This window comes from Antechinus flavipes, chromosome 3 (genome assembly GCF_016432865.1).
Source record: "Antechinus flavipes isolate AdamAnt ecotype Samford, QLD, Australia chromosome 3, AdamAnt_v2, whole genome shotgun sequence".
Taxonomy (NCBI): Eukaryota; Metazoa; Chordata; class Mammalia; order Dasyuromorphia; family Dasyuridae; genus Antechinus; species Antechinus flavipes.
The window spans coordinates 407307435-407328410 of NC_067400.1; the positions used below are offsets into that span (position 1 = coordinate 407307435).

Consider the following 20976-nt stretch of genomic DNA (forward strand, 5'->3'; position numbering starts at 1 on the left):
CCATCTGGGTCCAGTGGTAAAATTATATGCAAATACATAATACAGATCTGCATATACACATACATGTACACACACACATATATATATATACATATATGACACAATTTACAAATTTGCACATAATTAATAATATAATAATAAATATATATGATAAAACAATAAATAAAGTAATATAATAATAATAATAAAGCAATTGGAACAAGTAACATCAGTGTGGGTCAAAAAATTTGAATATAACAATAAAGTACTTGTTCAGTTGTGTTTGATTCTTTGTGACCCCAGTTGGGGTTTTTCTTATCAAAGATATTAGAGTATCTTGTAATTTCCTTTTCTAGATTTTACAGATGAGGAAATGAGGTTAATAGGGTTAAATGACTTGCTTACAGTGAAACAGCTAGGAAATATCTGAGGTCAGATTTGCCCAACACTCTGTGCACTATGGTAACACCTAGCAGTCCTATTCATTTTAAAGTGAAAATGATAAAATATAATTGATTACATTCTGATTTACATATATATGTATATGTATTATTACAGATATAATCATTAAATAAAGAAAAATTAACATTCCCTGGAAGATGCCACATTCGACTGAGATGACATGACACAACATATATTGAGATAAATAAATACAAAGCACATACAGGAGGGAATAAAGCATACCAATTATTTATAATGTTTGCTTTCTGAAAACATTTCAACATGTTATAGTTATTTTTAGTCCAGCTGAAGCAGAGGATAATTTCTTAAATGTATAAGAAAATTTGAATTTTAAAGACATATATTTGCTGAAAGTTAATAAAGATGACATAGTCCAATATCATATCTTTGGTCTTGCTCATTCCTTTGATGACAGTCATCAAGATTTTTATGGTTAGTTGATTGATTGATTTTGTGTTGAATAAAGCATGATGATGATTGGTGTTTTCTTTTCATGTAAATATTTAGTATCAACATGACATTTCCTTAATGTTAATAGAAGTTTAGAAGTAACTGGTTTTAAAATTCAATCACATATTCTTAATAGCTTACTTTAAAAGTAATAAGAATCATCATTTATATGATATTTATTTATTTGGAAGTATATATGTACATGTGTATTCATATATACTTACATATATTTAGAAGTATGTGTCTGTGTGTCTGTGTGTCTCTGTGTGTGTGTTTGTGTATATATATGCATTCTTGTTGTTTGCAACTTTCAGGAACACATTCAAGAAAGCACAGTAGTTGATTTGACTTCCTGATTTTAGCATTTGATAGATAATTGTTCAATTTGAAGTATATTTATCATTGACATTTAAATTCTTCCAGGGATTAGCTAATCTTTCAATCATAATGTAGGGTAGAAACCCATACTTGAAAGTCAGCATAGTTTTATCATCAGGGAAAAAAAGAGCAGTATGGTGTTTATTTAAAAAAAAAGATTTTGATGCAGATAGCAATTTTTCTCAGTATTTAAAAAAAATTCCTGTTAGGAAGGTGAATATTGCCCCCTATCCTCACTATTATTGTTGTATTTCTCTAAATATGTTGTGTTTAGGCTTAACAATTGTTAAAGCTTTAACCTAGAGGGCATTCAATTTTTTTTAAAATCATATTTACTGAAATGAAAGAATAATCTTGTTTGTTTAAACCCTAGTTTAACCCAGTTGTTAACAATTACATTGTTGTGTCTTCTTACAATTAAACTGTATTCAAATTTATTGGTCCTTTGCTTCACAGATATTTAACTCAGTATGTGGTGTATTCAAACAGAATCTTGTATTTTTAATTAGGGGATTAGATAAGTAAGTCTAAATAGCCCAGAATGTTAGACTCCATGTTGCTTAAAAGTCTAATATACCATACGTGTGGACATAAACTCTGTTATTACAGATTCATATATCAGGCAGCCTCATTTTTCAGGCAGTATTTTAAAATGTGGACATGTGCAGAAACTGCAAGCACAATTAGCGTCCAGCAGATAAATCCAGCTCTAATCCTGTTTACGGTCTACATCAGACAGATGTGCCAAGATTGATTTCGACAAGCCTTCAGCTTACAGTAATATTTTTAAAAGTGCAATTCACTATTCTATTTTTGTTAAATCTCTGCTAAATATTTTTAAGTGTTGTTGGTCTTCTTCTTCTAACTGCTGTAACCTACTTTATATAAGTCTCTGCTTTGCTCTCATGGTGACGGGATAACTTGGCAGGAGAGATTATCTTTATTCCCTGTAATTAAATTGACTTTTTTTCCCAGAAGATACAACAATAGGAAGTGGGTGCTGAATTAAATAAATAGCATGATATCCAATAGATGTATACTTAAATCCCTTTCAAGAACAGATGGTACCCAGTATCTTTGTAAGTAATGTGAGAGGACAGTTAATGTTCTGAAATAGCTAGCTATAACCGATATGATCCTAATGAACCAATAGTTTTTCAATGATAAAACACATCAAAAACAAAATAATACACTATTTGTGTAATTTTAGTTCTCATAGCAAACACATTTTTTGCATGATTCTTAAGATTATGTTCTAAAAATGGCAAATACAATTTATTTTATGTAACAAGTTGTTATTTTTCTACCAATAAAAATGAATATTTTAGCTTGTGATATAAATAATATTTATATTATTTATTTAAAAGATACTTCTATTTTGTATACATATTCTATATGCATCTATTAGATTTCCATTGTAAGTAAAACTTATCCATATTAGTGAAAGCTTTTATTTTTATTTATAGTAGAATTTAGTTGTTGTATAGCACACATATATTACTGCCATAGGAATATGAATACAGTAGGTGAGAATTTTAATAGATATTCATCTTATGTTATTTGGCATTCTCAAGCTTTTCCAGTTTTAGTTTGAAAATTAAGGCTGCATTTCTTTCTCCAGGTTCCTATGGGGATTAAAAGGAGCTAGGATTTTTTTTTTAAGGAAACTGTGTAGGTATTAGACATAAAAGTGGATTTTAATTGGGCTTGTACTTAGAATACCTATAAAAATAATCCTTTCTCAATATGATTATTTACAATAACATTTGTTCTTGTCACATCATATTCATGTTCTTTTAGATCATCTAAATTTAAAGTGTTTGGGGGGTTGACCAATGACTATTCTTTAAACAATGTTCATTTTCTCTTTTTAATCAACCTTTTAAAATTCCATTTTTCATTAACTTTTAAATGAAGAGCTCTGAACCTAAGATTCATGAATTTGTTTTAAAATATTTTAGTAACTGTATTTCAATCTGCTTGCTTTTTTGGCAGGGGTGTAATCTTGTGCATTTTATTTTATGCATTTAAAATTCTGAGAAGGAATCTATAGGCTTCACACATGACTTATAGAATCTTATCAGCATTTGTGCGGTAGAAGAGTTTCCTTCATCTCGTGCAGTGTTGCTTTACTTGCATTCTAGGAAGACAATGAATATTCTGCCATTAGGCCAGCAGGATGCCTACTTATATTCATCTCAACTAAAAATTTTAAATTTTCACTGAAAAGAATTCCTGGATAACTCTTAAAATTGAAAACTTTAACTGCTATTTTCTCTAATTTGATAATGTTCCCTTTCAGGAAATTTTTGTGTCCTAATTTTATTCTGAAAATCATGTAATTAAAGTAAGGAAATGGGGCTTTCTCTCTTACAATTATCCATATTAGATCTATAAAACTTGTGACATGAAATTCTCTTCAAATTTAATAAGCAATCAGGTCAGCTGGATAATACTCCTGATAGATTGTTAATGTTAGATTGTTAGGTTGTAGGGATTGTTTTGTGGAAAGAATGAAATGATTGTAAAAGCATTAAGTACTTACTATATGTCAGAGAGTGTGCTTAAGCATGGGCAATACTAATAGAAAAAGAAGATAGTATCTGCTTTTCAGAAGTGCACATTTTTTAAGGAGAAGACAGCACATTCAGGAGGTTTCCCCTGCATCATATGGTCCCATAGACTTTAGGGTGTAGTGAGTGGCAAAGCAGATGGAAAGGTACCTTCTTTAGCGTTGATTCCATTCAGAGTCATATCTATTTCTAATGTTGACCCATTTGACAATTTTAAGGACTTTGGATTTGAGAAAAAAAAATTTTGCCTAGTTTTTGGTGGCTGTGGCTGCTGGGGAGGTGGAGGTTACAATAAACATTTTCTATTTTGCATCTCTATAGTGGTTGATTTCCTTATGTGGGGTTGAGCTGAGTTAAAAAAGGACAGGTGGTCTGGAAGTACTTCTCTTCCTAAGCTTTCTGGGTCAGGGTCCTGGTTCACCTGCATCAGGATATGAGGGGAGGTAGTGGTTCAAGTAGTAGGGGTTTTTACCTAGCACATACTGCCTCTAGCCTCTCTTTTAGTGGTCAACAGTTAGTGGATATGACTGGGTTTTTCAAAAAAGGGCTTGCTTCTCTACATGATAACTTTGAGGAATGACCTAGAAGCAGGTCTAGTGATCTGGACACTAGTGATCATAATTCCTAGAGCTTTTGGATTTACTTGCCCATTGGTGGTAATTGGTCAGTGGTTGGTTTTAGTAGTATAAAGAGACAAAGAAGGCAGATTTTTTTTCTTTTTTTCCTTTAGTTTCAACAGCACCTGCATTAGACCAGGCACATAGTAAACAATTAAATGCTTGCTCATTTTATTAATTTATAAATGACAGTAATCTTGACATGCAACATTGCTATAATAAACAATGCCATCTTTGTCATAGTGACAATACACAGACTTAAAAAAATAATTTGATTCTAAAGAAGGTTTATTTTTATTTGGAAATTATTTTGGCCAGTATTTAGAAAATAAAAAAACCACACATTTATTCTAAGCTTGCAACTCTAAAACTATGCTTTGCCTATTCCCTTTTAACTCTTTTACAGGAATCTAGCAAGTGGGTTATTCATGTATGATCATAATCTATTATATAATTCTGCAGATGTTCCTTCTTTTGTAATATATTTTAAGTACTTGGGGAAAAAAGCGAAAGGAACTTTTAATATGGAAAGTAGGCAAAGACATCTAAGGAAGATTGCTTAGAGCTTATCATACAAGTCACCCTAGCTAATATCCCACCAACTGAATTATTTTTTTGCTTCATTTGATGCTCATGGGAGTATCTGCCTTAAAATAGCATACATACCTTTTTAGGGATTTTGTAACCAACTAAAAGAATAGGTACTTGATATGTTTGGGAAGACAAAGATAATCCTAAATATAGTTCCTACATTTTTCTTCCAGAGAATGGAGTTTCTGTGGAGTTGGAAAAGTTGTGAAATCAAAGAATGGTTTGGAGGAATTAGACTGAAAATTGTAGAATGGTTCAGAAGGCTTATACAATATTCCAGAAGGCCACATCTAAGCAGAAACTAGGAAAAGCCTTTTTTTTTGTGTGTGTGTGTAAAATAAAGAAAAGATGAAATCTATAATTGCTGTAGAGACAAAGAATCACTCAGTTCACAGATTAGAACAGAAGGGAAAATGAAAAAAAAAACCTAATATAAAATAATATACAAAAGGATTTGGCAATAGAAGTTTGGGAAACTATTATTTAATGGAGAAAATGCTAGAATTTGAATCAGGAAATTTGTGTTTCAGAACTGGCCCTGCTATTATCTTGATATGATTTTAGATCAAGTTGCTTCTTTCTCTTTGCCTCTGTTTCCTTTTCTCCTAAATGTGGATAATAAAATTTCTCCTTTCTACCTCATCTTGATATTTTGAAGAACAAAATAAATAATGGTAAAATTTTTTAAAGCATCAATGGTTTTATACAGTTGTACAATAATGTATAATTACTGTATAACCTAAGACATAGTCTTAAATTACTGGTAAGCTTGTTCAAAGTGAGACTGATTTTTTTTTAATTTTTATTTGTTTATTTTTAAGAGTAAAAATGCTATGTTGTGAACCACACAATTCCCACAGTCCTCTCTCTGGGTGTAGATGTTTCTCTTCATGACAGAACAATTGGAATTGGTTTGAATCATCTCATTGTTGAAGAGAGCCACAGTCCATCAAAACTGATTATCACATAATCTTGTCGTTGCTGTGTATAATAATCTCCTGGTTCGGTTCATTTCACTTAGCATCAGTTAATGTAAGTCTCTCCAGGCCTCTCAGAAATCATTCTGCTGGTCATTGAGACTGATTTATTTTAACAATTTTATCTTTTATTCACAATATAAATATATAATTCATGATATAAAGACAAGACATTTAAATAACTAATGTTTTGAAAAAATATTCAACATATTAAGATATATTTAACACACTAAATATTAAATAACATGTTAAATTCACTGGAAAGCATAATTTATTCTTATGAATTAAAACTTTCCTTAAAAGGATAAGTAGTATTTATTTCAAACTACCACCAAGCATCAATTGTGGGTGAAGCAAGGATGTCTATTGTCACCATTATTTTTCAAATCATACTAGAAATGTCAGCTATAGCATTAAGCTAAGAAAAATAAATTTATGGAATTAAAATAGGCAATGAAGAAATAACTACAATTGTTTGCAGAAGATATGATATTCTTAGAGAATCAATTAAAAATTAACTTTGGCAAAGTTGCAGGATATATAAGAAAACCCCATGAACCATCACAATTTCTATATAGTATCAATAAAACCCAGCCATAAGAGATAAGGAAATTCAATTCAGAGTAATTATAGACAATATATGAAACAATTGGGACTATATGAGCACAGTTAGAAAATGCTTTTCATACAAATAAAATCAGATCTAAACAACTGGAGAAGCATTAATTGTTTTTGCATAGATCAAGCCTATATAATGACAATTCTACCTAAATTGAATTACTTATTCATTTCTATACCAGTCTAACTTCCAAAACATTATATTATAGAGATACAAAAAATAATAATTCATACGGGAAAATAGAAGGTCAAGAAAATCAAGGAGATTAATGAAAAATATATAAAAGAAGGTGGTCTGGCAGCACCATATTTCAAAATCAAGTAAAAAATGGTTATTAACAAAACAATGTTATAGAGGAAGAAATAGAGTGATGGGTCAGTGCAATAGCTTAGGTATATAATTATTGTATATTGTATTGTAGCAATAATTGTAGCAATATAGTATTTGATAAATGCAAAGATTGTAGCTTTTGGGACAACTATTTGACTAAAATTGCTGGAAAAACTAGGAAAAAGTTGGCAGAACTTTTGCAATTCTAAATATAGAATTATTTGTTATACCAAGTCATAGCAAAATATTTATTATAGCAAAATAAGGCTAAAATAAATATATGATTTACACATAAACGGTGATATCATAAAGTAAGTTGGGGACTATGAAAATTTTTATTTTAAATATTTTATTTAAATATATGGAAAAGGGAAGAATTTATAACCAAATGAGAAATAGAGAAGAATTACAGAATACAAATGAGGTAACTTCGATTTCATTAAAGTTTTTGCACAAACAAAATCAATGCAAAGGTAAGAAAAGACCTATGTGTGCAAAAATATTTATAGTAGATCTTTGTATAGTGGTAAAGAATTGGAAATTGAGGGGATGCCCATCAGCTGGGGAATAACTGAGCAAGTTGTGGTATATTACCATGATGTCATACTTACTAATTGTGCTATGATAAATGTTGAACATATTTATTGAGCATAAATGATTTCAGAAAAACCTGGGAACACCCAAGTGAAGTGATACAAAATGAAGTGAGCAGAACTAGGAGAATATTGCATACAGTAACAGCAGCATTGTATGATGATCAACATGAATGACTTAGTTATTGTGATCAATAAAAGATCAATTCAGAAGGATTTGTGATTTTAAAAAATGCTATCCACACCCAGAGAAAAAACTGATGAAGTTATTCCTTCCACATTGTGACTTCCTTTCACAGTTTTAATGTATCATGGGTCAGCATGAGAAATTAAATGGGAATTTGGGGGTGGGGGGAGTTTTGCAGAAGCTGAAGATGACATATGAAGCAGACAACACAGAAAAGTTTAGAAACTCAGAAATGCAGGGTTGCCTATAAAAGATATTCCAATAGTCTCTGACATCATAGAAGAAAAGGCGTATATGATCCTTATATGATTTCCTAAAGGAAAATGAAGATGAAAAATCTACCCCTATGGGTTTTACACAGATTTTCCAGATTTCAAGAGTACTATGCTCATCACCCTCATGATGTGGAAGAAATAATTGCATGCTTAAAAAAAACCTTTTTTTCTGATCTGTTTTCTTTTGCAATATAGTGAACATAGAGATATGTTTTGCATGACTTTCCAAGTATGATCTATATCAAATTGTTTTCTCACAGAGGGGAAGAAAAGGGAAGCAGAGAGAATTTGGAATTTAAAAATTTAAAAATGAACGTTAAATTGACAAAAAGGATAAATCAAGAGATTTAAGAGTACCTAAGATCTTGATCAGTTTAAATCTCTTCTCCCAGATGAGCTACAATGCCTGGTGCTGAAAAGGGGATGTTTTTAATTCACTATGTCATTTTAGTGATACTTGAAAGATTATTGAAAAATAGGAAAACTTCAGGATTGGAAAAAAGAGAAAATATCATACTGATTTTTTTTTTATTTAAAAAAGGTGTATGAATTATAGGCTTGACTAATTGCTAATAAGATTTTAGAATTTTTACATGTGATTGGGAATTATTAAATGATATAAATAAAAATATATGGGGGAAAATAAATGATTTGAGCAACCATACAGCAAATATGTACATATATACATACATATATGTGTCAAGTAAAAAATAGCTTATAATCTATGTAGGAGAAAGAGAGAGAGTGAGAGAAAGAGAGAGAGAGAGTGAGAGATTGATTCCTCTGATAAAGTTATTCCTTCCACATTGTGACTGGATTCCCTCTCACAGTTTTGATGTATCATAGGTCAGCATAAGAAATTAAATGGGAATTTGGGGGGGGAGTTTTTCAGAAGCTGAAGATGACATATGAAGGCCAGCAGACAACACAGAAAAGTTTATCAACAAGCATTAATTATAGATTTCCTATGTCCAAGACACTGTGCTATGCACTGGGAATACAAGTTTCCAGAATGGAGAGAATAGTTTTTAATTGAAAGTTTTCTTTTCTAGGTAATTCCAAATGTGACTTCTTGAGTAAAGAAGAATTTATTGAACTCAAAGATTTATTTTCTGTGAAACTGAAATGGCGTCGATCTGCCAAACAACAGAAAGGTGGTACTTTGTTAGGTATCACACTTTTTGTCTGTATGAAAAAGGAACAAAATAAATTAAAGGATTATATCCTAAATCTTAATAATTTAAGTGAAGACCACTGTGCCTTGTGGGTTAAAGATTTGAAGAAAATTTTAACTGGTAAGTACTTTGTCATAGAAATATTTTATTACAGTATCAGTCAAGCAAAATATTACCTGGGTGAGTATTGTTATCTGTTCAATTCATGATTACATACTCTAATGTAAAACAGTCCATGGAAAGGGCTTTGGAAAGGAACACTAAGTTAAAAAAAAAGAATGTGAAATTTGAAAAAAAAAGATATTCAGCTGGATTCAAGAAGTTAGAGGGCTATTGCTTGGATAGGTAGAAAATCATAAATCAAAATAGAGAAAAGATAGAGTTGCACAATTCTTTTCTTTTTTTTCCCCCTGTTTTCTCTGCCAACAAAAGATCCTCAGAAAGTGTTAGAATGAAATATGGATAATGGAGTTGACAAACAAGATAAATCTCTTGATACCCATACTCCACTACCCAAGACCTTAGGTCTTGATCTACTTAATTCTCTTTTCCCAGTTGAGCTACATTCTATAGTGTTGAAAAAAGGGATGTGTTTATTCACTACATCATTTTAGTTATACTTGAAAGATTGTTGAAAATGGGAAAATTGCAGGATTGGAAAAAAAAGAAAATATACTTTTTTTTTTAATTTAAAAAAGTGTCTAAATCATAAGCTTGACTTGGATTGCTGATAAGATTCTAAAATGACTCATTAAAGAGGTAGTATACATAACCAGGAGATCATTATACACTTCAACAACAATGCTATATGATGATCAATTCTGATGGACATGGCTCTCTTCAACAATGAGACAATTCAAACCAGCTCCAGTTGTTCAGTAATAAAGAGAATCAGCTACACTCAGAGAGAAGACTATGGGAAAAGAGTGTGTACCACAATATAGCATTTCTACTCTTCTGTTATTGTTTGCTTGCATTTTTGTTTTCCTTCTTAGGTTTCCTTAACTTTCTTTCTAGGTCAGATTTTTCTTGTGCAGCAAGATAACTGTATAAATATGTATACATGTATTGTGTTTAACGTATACCCTAACATGTTTGAGATGTATTGAACTACCTGCCATCTAGGGGAGCGGGTGGGGAGGAGAGCAAAAGTTGGAACAGAAGGTTTTGCAAGGGTCAATATTGAAAAATTACCCATGCATATGTTTTTGTAAATAAAAAGCTATAATAAAAAAAGAAAATATGAGGGCTTAAGACCAAAAAAAGAGGTAATACACATCTAGAAAAAAGCATATTAATCACTTAATTGTTCTCAAGGAACAGGTCATGCCAGGTTAATTTTTTCATTCTTTTGTCAAGGCTACTAAACTGTTAGATTGGAGGAAGACTTTAGAAAGAAATCACTTAAATTTTAACAAATCATTTTATTAGTATCTCATAATTTTCTATTGAAAAAGATGAAGAGATAAGAATAAAATGAGATCAATTTAGAACAAGTTGAATGGCCCAGACTATTTGTTACTGGATCCATGTCATTTTTTTAGGAGATCTCCCAAAGAATGCCCCAGGGATCTGTGGTTATTCCTATGCCATTTCACATTTTTATCAATGATGGATAAAAACAGAGAGCTGGTATGCTCATTAAATCTAAAAGTGATCTTAAGATGGGGGTGAATAGCTAATAACTGGATGACAGACCTGATAGGCTACATTGGTCTAAATTTAATTAGGTACTATTGAGCCCCAGAGCAAGTGTAAAGTTTTACATTTGATTTTAAAAAGATAAACTTCCTGCATGAAAGCTAAAGAAAGGATGGCTAGAGAATTGTTTAAAAGATCTAAAAGTTTTAGTGGATTGCAAGCCCAGTATGAATCATTAGTGCATTATGGGAACTAAAAAGGCAAATGTTATATTGTACTCTACTAAGAGAAATATGTTTGTAGGATAAATGAGAACCTACTGTCTTTGACCTTGGTCAGGTGCCAGTAATTATGTTGTGTTTTTCTCTAAACAGTGTGTGTATGTATGTGTGTGTGACAACAATTTTATGTATTTTTAAAAAGATTTTTACTTTCAAAACATATGCATAGATAATTTTCATCATTCACCCTTGCAAAACCTTGTATTCCCAATCTTTCTCTCTCCTTTTCCTCTACCTCCTTCCCTAGATGGCAAGTAATACAATATATGTTAAACACATGCAGTTCCATACATAGTTCCATAATTATCATGCTACTCAAGAAAAATCAAATCAAAAAAGGAAAAAATGAAAAAGAAAACAAAATGCAAGCAAACTACAACAAAAAGTGAAAATACTATGTTGTGATCCACAATTAGTCCCCACAGTTCTCTTGCTGAGTGCAGATGTCTACCTCCAACACAAGACCACTGGAGTTGGAAATTATGGGGGTCCAATTAGACAACAGCTAAATGAATTATAGTATATGAATATAATAGAATTATTAAAGAATTAAGATGACAAATGATAAAATTCAGAAAAACTAAAATTTTTGTGAATTGATGCAGAATTAAATGAATAGAATCAAGAAAACAGTTTGCAAATATATCATAAAAAGACAACTTTTAAAGATTTAAGAACTCTAATTATTTTGACCAACTACATCTCCAGAGCAACTAAGTAGAAATATTGCACCTATTGTCTGATTAGAGAAATGAGGAACTTGAGATATACATTGAGCTGGTATCTTTAGGACAAAACTAATGCATGATTTGTTTTACTTGGCTATATTTATGTTATAAGATTGTTGTTGTTGTTGATGATGATATAGAGAGTACAATTAATGATATTTCCTCCCTTCCTGAAAAAAAGGAAGGGCATTGTAGTATTTTTTTCAGTACACAGAAGACAAAGAGTTTGAGGAGACACAGAAAAGAAACTTTTAAGAGTAACATTGAATTTTTTTTTAAATGCAAGCTTTGCATAAAAGAGATTTATAGGTTCATAAACACAACTTCTATGTATATGGAAATGCTAATGTCTGCTGATATTTATATAGTACTGAGTAACAAAAAATATTTTTTAAGTAGCAATGAAGACAGTGACTGTCCCTTGCACAAATGCTTATTCCTTGGGAAATGAATATTAATATAAAGAATAATAATTTCATTGAAATATACTATAAAAAAACAAATTTCATGAAATTTCCAAATCAAAAATTTCATGAGTAGATTTAAGTATTTAAACAATAGAAATTACTAACATAGAGTGTGAATATTCTAAAAAGATAATTAATTGAAAACTAAACTGAGCCTTTTTTTTCATTTTTGGATTTGGGGATTGATTTTTATAAAACCTCAAATTTCCCTTGTTTTAATTTAAGCTTATTTCCTCTTGTTTGCCTGTAGCAGACATGGAGAAAAATTGATGTGCACCCTTCTCATAAACATTTCTTCATATGCTCTGATGACAATAATCAAACAACTCTGTGCCTTTCTATTTTCTGGGTTATATAACCCTAGTTATATACTCCTAGGATGTATTCCAACCATTTAATAATCTTTGCAATTCCTTTATGAATCCTTTGTAGTTTTATCTTAATTGTATGATGACATGTTCTGGTTTAAATTATATAAAAGGATCTAATGAATAGTGTATAACAAAAGTATTATTCTCTAGCCCTTTAACTACTATGACCTTCTATTGCTGGAACACGGGGTAAAAAAATTGCCGAGTAAGTTGGTAGAACTTTTAAATTTGTTTTAAGCACTGAACTTGAACCTCAGATAGCTGCTGTCAATTGAACTAGTGCCTAATTAGTATAGTACAGGTATGACAATTGGACTTATTTTAGTTGTTGTTAAATCACTTCAGTCATATTTGACTCTTCAGTCTTTAGAGTTTTCTTAGCAAAGATTCTGCAATGGTTTGCTATTTCCTTCGCCAGGTCATTTTATAAACGAGAAATTGAGGCATACAGGATTAAGTGACTCCCCCTTATAATTAGTAAGCTTCTAAAGTCAGATTCAAACTCAGGTCTTTCTGACTCCAGGTCTTGCAACTCTACCTACTAGGCCACCTAGCTCAAGACTTATTTTAGGTATGACCAAAAGGAATGATTCAGCTCTATTTAATCATGTCTTATTTTTATTTTTATGTATTTCAAAAGACAACAGAGTTTCTTTCAAAATGTATTTATTAAATGCCATTGTCTACTACATACTAGGTATTAGGGATATTGAGATAAATCCATATATTCCCATATAATGCTTACATTCCATTGTGAGGAAATTATATAAAAACAGGTGAGTGCATGAAATTAAATTAGGTAATTTCTGGAGGGAAGGGAAAGCATTAGCAATTGGGCATGTAATGAGATCCAGACGAGTCCACATATAGAAGTGATGCTTGAGCTGACCATTGAAGAAAAGAAAGATTCCATGTGCCAGAGGGGGAATGTACAGTGCATACATAGTAGATAGCTTATGTATGCAAAGTAAAGGAGACAGGAGATATTGTCAGGAAAGGGGTACTGCAAACTGTGCAGTACACAGAATACATAAAGAAGAAAAATGCATTTTTTCCACCTTGATGTCTAACCCACATCTCTATCTCTGGTTCATAAGAAATGGATTACCACAGAACTTCCCAAACCCATCCCTAACCCCAAGTCAGTGAAGAAGATAAAAAAACCCAAAGAGATAAAAGTTAAAGTAAATTAAAAAACCTTCCTGTGGAAGAATAACAAAGTCTAAGAGGTAAGACTTACCCTGAAGGATAGAAAGTGAAAGCCTCAGGCACACTAAAAGCTTTATGAAATAAAGAAGCCTTCGCAAAAGATTCTCAGGAGGGTAAAAAGTGAAAGTGTAATGTAAAGCTGAAGGGAAAAAACCAAAGTAACCTCAGCATGAAAATACCTTGATGTGAAGAAAAGTAGCATCAGCCCAGATCACTTGTTGCTTTGGACCTTATCTGATTGTGAAAGAAAAGGATCTCAATATAGTAAAATAAAAAGTCACTCTATAGCCCTCCTTCTCAAAAGCCAGGTCTGCTTCACTAGAGGGGAACAACCAAAGAAATAACAGGGGGTTAATATAAATGTTTTCTTCCCCTCTATCATCTTTTGCCAAGGAAAGAACTTCAACTAAGTTTGCATACAAAAGGAGGACTGATGCTTGGCATCCCTGATGAAGGAAAAGGCACAGGTCCATTGAAGGGACTAATTAAGTCTGATTCCCAAGAAAGACCTTTCAGGCAAAGAAAAGATTCTCATCTTGATGTGAGGATCTCAAATTCAAGTGCCTTAGCCAGAAAAAAAAAATGAATAAACAAACAGAAAAGGACCTTTTGGGTGTCAAGTATGACCAAGCCACAAACTCAGAACAGAAAAACTCAAAAATACATATAATTGGGATTTTGAGGGAAAAAAACACAAAATTTCCTCAAAAGAACAGATATAAATAATTCGAGTTTATCAAAACAGATAACAAAGAAATGAAAGCAATGGAGTAAAATTAAAAAAAAAAAAGAATAAAAACTTGGGCAGAGCTAAGATGATGAAGTAGCAGGAAGCAGGATAACGAGCTCACTCCCCAAACTCCTTCAAATAGATCTAGAAAATATGAGACTCAATTCTGAGAGTGAAATCCAGGAAAAAAGTCACAGTGAATCATTTGTCCATCCCTGACTGGAATAAAGAATCAGAGTCTGTGGACATTAGGAATTTAGTCTGATCAGGAATATATCATATCATGTGTAGAACTTAATTTTTATCTAAATTGGTCAAAACAATGCCAGAACACACACACACACACACACACACACACACACACACACACACACAGAGAGAGAGAGAGAGAGAGAGAGAGAGAGAGAGAGAGAGAGAGAGTTTATTGTAATATAATGAATTTATCAAAGATATAGATAAGGACAAGAAGATGTAACGATGATACATAAGAAAGATGATAGGTTCAGGAAGGGATTAATCATAATCAAAATAAACTCTAAGTTGAAGAGGAGATTGAAATGAAAAGTATGAGAACTTGTAATAAGGAGCAATTAAGTGCTGAGAAGAAGAAAAAAATGAGAATAAAAAGAAAAAGAAAATATAGATATGAATGTGAATAGGATAAATTTATTCAAAATGTATTAAAAGCAAAGTTCAAATGATGCTTTATTTAGAAAAACACATTTAAAACACAGAGATTCATTCAATTAAAATAAAGGATTGGAGAAAAATTTATTATATCTTACCTGAACAAATGAAAAAACAAATATAAAAAATGATTTCATATAAGACAATACTAAAAAAAAAATTAAAGGAGATAAACATGAAGAATATGTTTTGCTAAAAGGCAACAAACAGAATTAATTTCAATATTTACTATATAAGCATTCAATGGCCTAACATGTAAGTACGTGAAGGAAAAACTCAATGAATTTAAGGGAGGACTAGATAGTAAGACTTTAATAGCAGTATCCCCAATGTACTCCTTTCACGTAATTATAAGCAAAATTAAGAAGAAAAAAATCTGAATAGATTTTAGAAAAATTAGATATGATAGAACTCTGGCATTTATTGAATGGAAAGAAAAAGGAATCTCCATACTTCTCACTTGTGTGACACTTTTGCAAAAATTGATATCTTAGAACATAAAAACTTCATAAACAATTGTAGAAAAGCAGAAATATTATAGTTCCATAATGTGGCAAAAATAAGTATATACTTTTTGAATAAAAATAATAAAAATCAACTGGAAACTGAATAGAAACCCTAAAGAATTGATGGTTCAAAGAACAAATCATAGAAATATAGATAATATTTATTATGGATATTGACAGAAATGAGACAACATACTAGAACTTTTGGGTTGTAATCAAAATGATTCATGTAGATACATTTACATTTCTAAACAATTCCATTAATACAAAAGAGAAGGAATAGATCCATGAACTGATAATGCAACTTAAAAATCTCCTAAACCTCAACAAATTAAAAGACAACAAAGTGGAAATCCTGAAAATCATGGAAGATATTAAATGAATAAATTAATGTAATAGCTGGGTTGTTTATTTGGGGGGATTGGGAAACAATAAAATATATGAACCACTAAATAATTTGATTTAAAGGTAGGAAAAATATCAAATTACCAGTATTAAAAATGAGAATGAATCTACAAACAAAATAAATAATATTAGAAATTTTTATTCAACTATATGTGCATAAAATCAAATTAAATGGCATAAATTAATATTTGTAAAAATTTAAAATATTCAATCATCAGAACAAGAAACAGAAAACTTAATTCAATCTCAGAGGAAGATTTTTAGTAAGACATCATTTAATTTCCAAAGAAAATTCCATGAGCAGATGGATTCACAAATTAATTAAATATTCAAAGAATAATTAATTCTAATCTTATATAAACCGTTTGCAAAAACAATAAAAGAAAGTATTCTACCAATTCTCTTCTATGATACAGATAACAGTCTTAATACACATCTAGGATGTAGAACTGGATCAATTATAGACCAGTTATCTCCCCAAACTAGAAAACATTGGAATAAATGGACCTTTCTTTAAAATTATAAATAATATATATTGAAATCCATGACCTAATATTTTATATAATGGAGCCAGGTTTTACTATTCTTTCAAAAAAAATCATGGGTGAAAGAAAATTATTAAATGTTACTAATTGGCAATTCACTACTTTCTAAAATTTTAACTGTCAATTGCCCATTTCCTTTTTCTCTTTTGCCCCTCCTTTATTCATCAATATGACAAACATTGCAATATCTGTTATACATGTAATGCCATGCAAAATATATTTCCATATTATTCATTTTGCCAAAAAAACAAGAGAAAAAAGTGGGGAAAATATAGTATAAACTGAGAATTCGTTAATTCTCTCTGGAGATAGATAATACTTTTCATCATGGGTCCTTTAAAATTACAGAACAGCTTAGTCTTTAACAGTTAATTATCATTACAACATTGATGCTACCATGTAAAATATGCTCCTGAGATCTTTATGTATTTGAGAAATTCTATTTTATCAGAGCAACTTCATTTTCCTACTTTCCTTCTAATTTTGGCTGAATTGTCTTTGTGCAAATCCTTTTTAATTTCATGTAATAAAATTATCCATTTTACCTTTTGGAATCCTCTCTATCTCTTTAGGCTAAACTCTTCCCTTATCAAAAAATCTGACTGGTATTTTTTTGACATGTTCCCCTAATTTTCTTATGATGTCACCTTTTATGTCTAAATCATGTATTAAATTTGAGCTTATCTTTGTATAAAGTGTGAAATGTTGATCTCTGCCTAGTCTTGCTATAAGAGTGGTCTATTTCTGCTAGATTGTTTTTCAGTTTTTCCAGCAGTTTGTGGAATAGTGAGTTACTGCCCTAATAGCTTGAATCTTTAGGTTTAATTTTGATCTATACTTCCATGGTCCTTTATTGAATGAAATTTTTATAGCATTATGGTCCAAAAAGGATGCTTTTGAGATATGTGTGTGTGTGTGTGTGTGTGTGTGTGTGTGTGTATAATTTTAATATAATATGTATAATGTATATATAATAATATAATATATATATATATATTGCATTTTTAAGGTTTTTATGACCTACTCCATGGTAAATTTTTGTGAAAGTGTCATACACAGGTGAAAAAGGTATAATTTTTTATTCCCATTCAGCTTTTTTCTATCTAAAATTCTATTAATCTCCTTAACTCCCTTGTTATTTGTTTTATGGTTAGATTTTCTAGTTCTGAGAGGAGAACTGTAGCTTAGCACTCAGAGAAATAATGAAAAACATAGTGGTAAGGGATAGAATAGCATCAGACAATTGGGGAGAATGATTTTCATTAGAAAAATACTCATCAGATAAATAGAAAAAATCTCTTGTAAAGATTTTGAACTTCAGAAATAAAACACTTTAATAATAAGGTGGAATAGAGGGAAAAGAGAATTACAGATCTATTATATACAATTTACTTTTCATTTTTTTTAAATTTCATGATAAAACAAGCAATAGGACAACAAACAAATAGAAAACAAAACAGGCGGTTTTGATTACATAAAGTTAATAAAATTAAAAAATTAAATCAAATAAAGCTAAGGTTAAAAGGAAAACAACTAAGAAAAAAGTTTTGTAGAACATTTCTCTTATAAAGGTCTCCAAGTTACTTATGGAATGGATTCAAATTTATAACAGTAAGAGCCATTTCTTAGTTGATAGATGGTCTAATGATAACAATACATAGTGTTCAAGAGAAGAAATAATCTATATACCATATGGAACAGTGTTATAAATGTCAATTAATTTGAGAAGACAAAGGAATTTAGCATTTCTGCCTCAAAGATGACAAAAAAGTAAAATGACAGATATTGTAAGGGCCAAAGGAAAACAGTTACATTGACATAGTTCATGGGGAATCTGTGGGTGGATATAATCATTATGGAAAGTAATTTGGAATATTTACAAAGCCTTATTAAGAACTAATCATGTCTGTGGAGAAGTAAGGAATAAGTAAACAAACAAACAAACAAACAAACAAAACTAGAGAACATTATGGAATGCAAAATGGATAATTTTGATTTTATTAAATTAAAAATTTTTTGTGCAAACAAAACCAATGCAGCCAAGATTAGAAGGAAAGCAGAAAACTGGGGGGAAAATTTACATTCAATGATTCTGATAAAAGCTTTATTTCTAAAATATATAGAGAACTGACTCAAATTTATAAGAATAAAAGCTATTCGCCAATTAATAAATGGTCAGAGCATATGAACAATTTTCAGGTGAAGAAATTAAAGCCATTTCAAGTCCTATTAAAATATTCTAAATCACTATTAATTGGAGAAATGAAAATTAAGACAATTTTAAGATACCACTTCACACCTTTCAGATTGGCTAAAATGAGAGGAAAAAATAATCATAAATATTAGCGGTTATATGGGAAAACTGGGACACTAATAAATTGTTGGTGGAGTTGTGGACTGATCCAACCATTCTGGGGAGCAGTTTAGAACTATGCCCAAAGGACTATCAAAATGTGCAGACCCTTTGATCCAGCAGTATCACTACTGGGTTTGTATTCCAAAGGGATCACAAAAGGGAAAAGGACCCACATGTGCAAAAAAAGTTTGTTAGCAGCCCTTTTTTGTGGTGGCAAGGAACTGGAAATTTAATGGATGCCCATTAGTTGGGGGATGGCTGAATAAGTTATGGTATATGAATGTAATGAAATATTACTGTTCTATAAGAAACAAAAACAGCAGGCTGATTTCAGAAAGCCTGGAAGGACTTGCCTGAACTGATCCTGAGTGAAATGAGTAGAAATCAAAAGAACACTGTATATAGCAACAACAAGATGATGGTCAACTATGATAGACTTGACTCTTTTCAACAATGAGGTGATTCAGGCTAATTCCAATAGACTTGTGATGGAGAAAGTCATCTACAGCCAGAGAGAGAACTATGGGGAATGAATGTGGATTTATTACATAGTATTTTCACCTTTTTGTTGTTGGTTGTTTGCTTGTTTTTTCTTTCTCATTTCCCCCTTCTTTTTGATCTTGTACACCGTGATAAATGTGGAAATATGTTTAGAACAATTGTGCATGTTTAACCTAAATTAGATGAGTTACTGTCTACGGGAGGGAGGGAGAAAAATTTGGCACACAAGGTTTTGCAAGGCTGAATGTTGAAAACTATCTTGGTGTGTAATTTGAAAATAAAAGCTATTATATAAAAAACTCTAATAAGATCTTTTTTATTAAAGCTTTTTATTTACAAAACATATGAATGGGTAATTTTTCCAACATTGACCATTGCAAAACCTTTTGTTCTAAATTTTCTCCTCTTTCCCCCACCACCTTCCCTACCTGTCAGGTAGTCCAATACATGTGTAAATATGTTAAAATATATGTTTAATCCATTATATGTATACATATTTATACAGTTATCTTGCTGCACAAGAAAAATCAGATCAAGAAGTGAAAAAAAAAGAAAAACTGAGAAAGAAAAAAAATGCAAGCAAGTAACAACAGAAAGAGTGAGAATGCTGTGTTGTGTTCCACACTCTGTTCCCACAGTTCTCTTTCTGGGTATAGTTGGCTCTCTTCATCACTGAACAAGTGGAACTGGTTTGAATCATTGTTGAAGAGAGCCATGTCCATCAGAATTGATCATCATATATAGTCTTCTTGTTGCTGTGGATAGTGATCTCCTGCTCATTTCACTTAACATCAGTTTGCATAGGTCTCTCCAAGCCCCTCTGAAGTCATCCTGCTTGCCATTTCTTATAGAATAATAATATTCCATAGCATTCATATACCATAATTTATTCAGCCATTCTCCAGTTGATGGGCATCCACTCAGCTTCCAGTTTCTTCCCACTACAAAGAGGGCTGCCACAAACATTTTTATACATGTGCGTCCCTTTTCCTTCCTTTAAGATCTCTTTGGGATATTATCCCAGTAGAAAAAAACTGCTGAATCAAAGGGTATGAACAATTTGATAACTTTCTGAGCATAGTTCCAAACTACTCTCCAGAATAGCTGGATCTGTTCACAGATCCACCAACAATGGATCAGTGTCCCAGTTTTCCCACATCCCTTCCAACATTGGTCATTATTGTTTCCTATCATCTTAGCCAATCTGACAGGTGTGTAGTGGTATCTCAGAGTTATCTTAATTTGCATTTCTCTGATCAGTAGTGATTTGGAGCACGTTTTCATGTGACTGTAATGACCACGTATTTAAAATCAGCTGGAGTCAGGAATTCAGGTTAAGGGAA

At 31.2% G+C, this 20976-nt stretch overlaps 1 protein-coding gene across 1 annotated transcript in view; it reads left to right on the forward strand.

The window, feature by feature from the left end:
- CERKL (ceramide kinase like) overlaps positions 1–20976 on the forward strand; it is a 210315-nt gene that overhangs the window by 64939 nt on the left and 124400 nt on the right. Inside the window, exon 2 of the mRNA XM_051986110.1 lies at positions 9084–9326. Within this exon, the coding sequence (XP_051842070.1) occupies positions 9084–9326 (243 nt within the window). The remainder of the gene's footprint in view (positions 1–9083; positions 9327–20976) is intronic.